Below are 7,300 nucleotides of genomic sequence, written 5' to 3'. Positions count from 1 at the left end.
TATTAATCCCTACGTATTTCTAGAGCACTTTTTCTATCATAACATTTACTCATACCTAAAAACAGTATTCTTCCTCATCAAAAGTAATGAGTATTTTAAAATAATTTTCCTTCTCAAATTGGTTCCTGGGAATTTGTTTAGGCTGTAACCAGAGGAAGGAAATATGATATAAAATCAACCTATTTCAGAGTCTGTATGTGAAAATGAATGCAAATAAAATGAACATGTTTTTTCAATGTGAAATATACGATCTCTTTTGGGTTAATCAGCCATCTGTGGAAATGTCTGATAAAGGTATTTGAATTACTTTTTAAATGATAAACAGATGTAAAGTCCTCTGTTATTGTTCAAGTTAGGTTAGGTGGTGATACAAAAAGAAAGGACCCAACATCTAAGTGACTGAACACATAACAATTTATTTATTATTCTTAAAAAGTTCATGGCAACTTCATCAGTTTTCCAGGACAAAACCTTTCTAAAATGTGACATAAAGATACAGCTTGCATCATTCTTGCAGGTTGGCCTTTGCTTTCCAGTTATGATGGAATGTAGAGAGACAGCTGAAGTGTCATGCAGGAGTTGTTTCTGCTCAAGGATAGAAATGGCACATCACTTCTGTTTTCAAGTCCTCTGTTGTAAGTAGTTAAATGGGATCCCCTAACTACAAAGAGCAGGGAAGTGAATGGGAGCACAGAGCTATAGGATGAATTGTAAATGTTTTTGACATATTCTACAAATAATATAACTTTTAAAAACATTTAATGAATACTCTTGAAAAAACTCTATATGGATACAAAATACCCCTTAAATGCAATAGTTTTATCAGCAATATACATATAGATATATTTTAAGAAACAGTTGTATTTATGAAACTCCAAGGTGATCTAGTATGGCATTACTACATTACTCCAAGAACAATATTGAGAGAGTCTAATATTACCCCTGCGACATCCTTCAGAGGTATCAAGTCATTTATCTACTAGATCTTTTATATAATTTTGCTTTTGATTCAAAGAATCTGAGGTTAAATCACCTGTCTGAATGAAAGAAACACTGAGCCTCTCTCATCATGCCAAAATACTTTGTACATTATTAGTGTATCTACTGCAATAGGTGTTTTTGAAACATAAGCTTATAATTTATGCTACTCTGATATAGAAATGTAAAGTAAAAATATTTTTCAACACATTTTTAATATTACTGGTGAACACAAATCAGCAACAGACACAAGGCACCGGATCTTAGTAATATGTGGACACAGGAAGATAAATGATGTCATTATTACCTAAATTTAACTTTCATTATACTTCAGTACTAATGTTTAGGACAAGAAACTTTTAATGAACATACTAATATTTTGGCAGTAGTTTATGTAACAAGACACAGAGCATACTAGAAGTCTGGCCCTCAACTTGCTTATTAGTAAACCAGCATCAATATGAAGGCATTACAATTTTTTAAAGACCTTCTTTTTACATGCTAAATATTTTGGCAAATGTGAAATTTAAATGCACTAATGAGATGAAATTAATACCCAAAATTTAAGATATGAAAAACTTGAACTTTATATCTTCACCATAAAAATTATATTTAAAAGGATCAACACTCATCATAAAGAATATCACTGGATAATTAAAATGGCAATATAAAGTGTGCAAAATTCATGTTTATGAATAAAAACAAAGAAACAAAACCAGGGACAGTTTAAAATGATTCTCCTTCAAATAATAACAGTGAATTCAAATTATGTAGTAATCAAATGTTAAATAGCATTTAGTACTAGAGAGTGAATAGTGCTGAAATGGAGGTAAATGTCATAGCTTTGGGGGCTTTATGCTGTAAACTGCTTCCTTGTTCTTTTGATACAGTACACAACAACATTCTACAATTTCAGTATGTAAGAAATAAATGGTTGCTGCACTGGCAAAAACAGGATGTGTAAGGATTAAAGGCACACTATTCAGCTAACCAGAGTAGCAAACACACCCCCCTCCCACTCCCTGACGTGAACCCTTCCCCAATGTAAACAAAAACGTCTTGAAAGAAAATGCAACACCAACTAAACATAGCTAAAAAACAAATTTTTGAATAATAATGCTGTCATATCTTCAAAATGTCAACTGTAATTGTCACCATGTTTCTGACTGTATTTTAAAGATATGTAAAAATTACATACATTTAACGTTAGATATATTTTTGGTCAAAATTATTCATTACCCAAAACATTTTAATTGAACTCCAAACATTTTAACATTAGTATGACAACTGAATTTTGGTTCCCAGAAGAGTACCTATTAGGCATAATGACAGACATTAAACAAACAAAACTCTCTATATAAACTGCAGGCAACGAATACAGCCTTTTCTGGCACAGTGGCATTATACTGGCAACTTAGAGTTCAGAATAACTTTATTAACACAGAGAATCTCATGCATTTTGGTAAATATAACCTAGCTTTTCACAGTTGAAGTTTCCTTTAGATTTTGCTTCATTTTAAATATGGGAAGCCTGTTTGGTTTTCCTGTCTGTTACACTGACTTGTGACTTGAACTAGACTTCTTCTTCTTTTTCTTACTGTGTTTCTTGTGATGTTTCTTCTTTTTCTTCTTTTTCACCTTTTCCATTTCTCTTTCCTGCTCATCGTATTTTCTTTTCTTTTTTGCCTGCACCTCCTCTTCATAATCTGATTCGAATGAGGATTCTGAAGAGGATGGCTTTTCCTCAGGACAAGTCTTCTTTCTTTTCTTGCTGTAGCTTTTGGTATATTTTTCTTTTTCGGTTTCATCCTTTGCTTTTTTCTTCTTTGGGGCAAGCTCCTTGCTTGGCGATTCTGATTCAGAGGTGGAGTTTTCAGATGATTTGTGGGAACGGTTCTTCTTTTTCTTTCTCTTTTTCCCTTGTTTCTTGGGCTCATCCTCAGAATCTGAAGAACTGCTTGACGAATCAGAGCTTGATGAAGAGGATGTATACCGACAAGATTTTTTCTTTTTCTTTTTCTTTTTATCTTTTCTTTTGGATGAACTGACATTTCCACCTAATACTTTCTCTCTGCTTTTCTCAAGCTCCTTTTTCCAATTTTCATTCATTTTTTCTTCAAATTCAGCCAATGCCTTGGAGCCTTTCTTTTTATTCTCTAATTGTTTCTTTACTTCTTCCCAGGTAGGCCTTGGTCGATTCAGATAATCTTGAATAGTTGGGCCTGTAGACTGGCTTGCACTCCTCCATCTGGCCAGTGCTATAGGATTCATATATGCCACGCGGTTATCACGTTTCCCCATGGTATGCCAGGTGGTTCTCAGAGTAGACTACCAGTTGCCAAGGGGAAGAAGGTTAGGCACACTCCTCAAGATCTTCATCTGCTAGTTTACCAAGTAGTCTCCATTCTGTGATAGAAGCAGATCAAAGAATTACCAAACACCTTTAAGACAAAATAATATATGTCTAACTGTTCATTTAATCAATAACCATTATGGAAGAGGAGGGGGAAAGTTTTATAAATGAAAGGTAGGACTGGATTAGAGCAAACCAGCATTTTCTGAACATGCAAAGATTGCTGCACTCATGAAGTCATAGTAGCTCCTGGACAAGATCAAGCAGTCAACATTCTTGAACAGAGCTGGGAAGAGCTCCGAGCTTTACCTCTAATAGAGGAGCTATTGAATTGATGGATTCGAGGGAGGAACAGCCAGTTTTTTAAGGGTGTGGCTCCTGGTAAGATGACCATGCTCTAGTGGTGACTCCATACCCATGAGTACTTGAGCAGCACAAATTAAGATTGATAGTATTAGTTTAAAAAGAAAACTCAAAGTTTGGGGGTAGAGGATGGAAGAGTAGATCTGTGAGAAATTAAGAGGGGGTAAATATGATCAAATTACACTGTATGAAGTTCTCCAAGTATTAAAATATTATATTTAAAAAATTCAAAAATGTTACATTTTAGGAAAAAACTATATATCAATTTATTTTGCATAGCAAGACACTATTCTATGAATTGTTATAAAATTAAACACATTTTATATATTTCATGTAAGAGACTGACAGGTACCAGACGTGTTTAATAACCATTTTCTTTTACATAGCATTTTACATACCATCTTTTCTTTTCTTTCATTATTGCCTTACATGGTACAAACAGGAAAATTTACAACTAAAATATACCAGGCAGATAGATATTCTTTAACCTAGGTAAGTACAGAAAAATCTACTCCACTTCTTTTGACAGAAACCCAGGTGTCCACAGAGAAACCCTGTCTCGGAGGAAAAAAAGAAAAAAAAAAAAAGAAACCCAGGTGTCATACCTGGGAGGTCCTTATTTCTCATCTCTCATGTCCAAACCATTACTAGATTGGGCTGTTTAAACCTTCATGATAGTTTTCATTCTGTTCCCTTCTTTCCAAATGTGTTGTGCTCAGCTTTGTCCAGGCCACTATTACTTCCCATTTGATTTCAATCTTTAGTATTTATTAAATATTTATAACCATAGACTTCTTTAATCACTACAATGAATTATCGCATTCTTTTTTTTTTTTTTTTTTTTTTTTTTTTTTGGTTTTTCGAGACAGGGTTTCTCTGTGTAGCTTTGCGCCTTTCCTGGAACTGACTTGGTAGTCCAGGCTGGCCTTGAACTCACAGAGATCCGCCTGGCTCTGCCTCCCGAGTGCTGGGATTAAAGGCGTGCGCCACCACCGCCCGGCGAATTATCGCATTCTTATCTCAGCCTAAGACTATGAAAAATTGAGCCTGTTATTATACCCATTTAACAGATAAACTAAGGCTTAGAAAATTTGGGTATAACTTTCATGAAGAAACAGAGCTAAAATTAAGGCATAAATAGGACTTAAATCAAAGCTGCTTTATTTTCAACCCCTGAGCACATAACACATTGTATTTCTCCGTCATGACTACTTTTAAATTAGTTGCCTTATTTTACTTCCTATCTTCCATTACAGGCTCACAGTAATCTGAGAGATCATGAAAAAAATCTAGAAGCTTTACATTTTATGAGAATTCAATAAAATTGTTATAAGTGTATTATTTGAAATACCGTGTTTCTCACTCTTACTTTAATCTAGTCACTAACTCTTGTTCCCAGTTCTCTTGGTTCATGAAATATGCCAATTTCCAAGCTTGAGCATTACAGTTGAATTCATACATCCTTCAAGTTTCAGTTTAAGTATCAGTTCCTCAGTAAGAAAAACTGTAGAATGAATTATATAACATCTCCAAAGTTATAAGACACACTGTTATAACACCAACAATATTATATAACTCAATCTTATAATGAAGTAACTTGCCCCGCCTCCCCTTCATCCTCTTTTTCAACATGTCAGCACCTTTTCCTTAATTTATGGGACATGTTAAATCAATAGTCATTTTTTTTTGTGCATGTGTGTGGACTTCTAAACATACGGCCAAAAGGGATACAGAACATGTTTGACTTTTCATATTTCTCATGGTGTTCCCATGAGAATGGGAATATAACAACATAATCTGGCCTATACTAAATACTCAAAATATTTGCTCATTTATAAATACAAGAATTGATACATGGATTGACTATGAGAAAGGAACATTCAGAAGGAGATTCCCAGAGGCAGTCTTTTTTATTTATTTATTTTGAGACAGTTTTTCTTTATGTAGTCCTTGGTGGCCTAGAAATCCCAATGTCAAACAGATTTGCCTGAAACTCATAGAAGTCTGTCTGCCACTGCCTCAGAAGTGCTGGGATCAAAAGTGTGTGCCACCATGCTTAATCAGTGTTAGTTATTTTTTGTACAGAAATCTGGAGAATAAACAAATTCACCTTGGAAATGAAGTAATCAAGGACATGTCAAAAAGGGGAAACAGTATGTGAAAAACCACTGGGATTACAAAGCATACCATGCAATTACTGATGGCATAGGCTAAAGAGAAGATGGTACGAGGTGCGGGGAGGTATGGCTTCATAGGCAGTTAGAAGCTGAGGAGGCCCTTCTGACTCTCAAAATTCTTTGTTCTGTAGTTGCTAAGAAACCAGTGCAACCTTTTAAGCAGAAGATAATATAGATTTTTCTGTTGGTCACTATCTTTACTTCTGACCTGTTAAATCAACCTATAATACCTACCTATCACAATATGAACTGTAAAGACATGTCAGTGACTAGGTGATAGTTTCCTGTGTTTTATTTACTGTGTTCTTAGTCTTATTTTTATCCCACTCTGTTATGTCCAGCTCCTATCAGGTATTCTGTCGTTTTCATGCTTACTTCTACCCCAAAGACCTGTCCAACCTTATTTTCCTTCTGATATGAACACCAGAAGCCCATGAGTACTTTAGTTTATATTGGATTTAATGGTTCATTATGTTACTCTATGCATACAATAACAAAATCTATTCTAATTTTCACTCCTTTAGCTTTAGTTCTGACATCAGTTAGAAAATCAGTGTAAGGTCAGTTCAAAAAGGATGTGGACCTATGCTAAGGAGGTTAAGGTTAAGTTTATCTAGGGATACATACATTTAGGTAAGTTAACGGTTAGATGCTATTTTAAGCAAGAAAGTGGCATGTTCATATATGTGAGTGTTTAAGAGACCATTTTTTTTTTTACAGAATGAATGATGGGTTGAAATCAGGAAAAATTTAAGGCAATGAAAATATTTATGCAGTCATGTAATTGGGAATGAAATACTTTAAATAAAAATAATGATGCTATGAATTGTTGAAATGGCAAAATGCATGTAAATTATTTGAATATTTTCATACGGAATTAGTGGACAATTACATATAAGGGACAGAGAAGAGAAAAGAATTAAGGTGAGACTCCAGTTTGAGATACTACATAAAAGTAATAGCATTTATGAGGTAACATAAGAAATGAAATAGTGCAAAGGCTCAAGGCTCCATTTTAGACTTATGCTATCTGAAGTACTCCTAGATACCTAAATTAATTCATATGTAGAATATTGGATATATGAATATTGAACTCTGAAAATGAACTGAGTTAGAAGTATAGTATCAGCAATCAGTCAGTAGTGGCAGAGGCCATGAGAGAAAATTTAAGTATACTTTTCAGGAATATTTCAAAGTAAATTTTATAAGATTGAGTCTTAGAGTTGGCAAGATAAGGATTGGCAGAGAAAGAAAAGCCTATAAAGACTACTCTATAATATTAGCCAGACTATAAGAGCTAGACAAGAAAAAGAAAACAATGTAAGTGTCTTAGGGTTTCTATTGCTGTGAAGAGACAGCATAACCACTGCAACTCTTACAATGAAAAACTTTTAATTGTGTGGCTCACTTACAGTTCAGAGGTTTAGTC

The 7,300-nt window shown here is 34.2% G+C and overlaps 1 protein-coding gene across 9 annotated transcripts in view; it reads right to left on the bottom strand.

Moving 5' to 3' along the window:
- Positions 1-396: 396 nt before the first annotated feature.
- Fam133a (family with sequence similarity 133 member A) overlaps positions 397-7,300 on the bottom strand; it is a 40,628-nt gene continuing 33,724 nt past the window's right edge. For all 9 annotated transcript variants that reach the window (XM_052735196.1, XM_052735159.1, XM_052735215.1 and 6 more), the window contains one exon: positions 397-3,384. In XM_052735196.1, coding sequence (XP_052591156.1) covers positions 2,530-3,279 — 750 coding nt within the window. In that variant the 5' untranslated portion in view covers positions 3,280-3,384 and the 3' untranslated portion in view covers positions 397-2,529. The remainder of the gene's footprint in view (positions 3,385-7,300) is intronic.

The sequence above is a fragment of the Peromyscus californicus genome, unplaced genomic scaffold (genome assembly GCF_007827085.1).
Source record: "Peromyscus californicus insignis strain IS unplaced genomic scaffold, ASM782708v3 Scaffold_10__1_contigs__length_136768540, whole genome shotgun sequence".
NCBI classification, from domain to species: Eukaryota; Metazoa; Chordata; class Mammalia; order Rodentia; family Cricetidae; genus Peromyscus; species Peromyscus californicus.
Note: the sequence above shows the minus strand (reverse complement) of the source record. Positions and strands in the feature narration are given on the sequence as shown.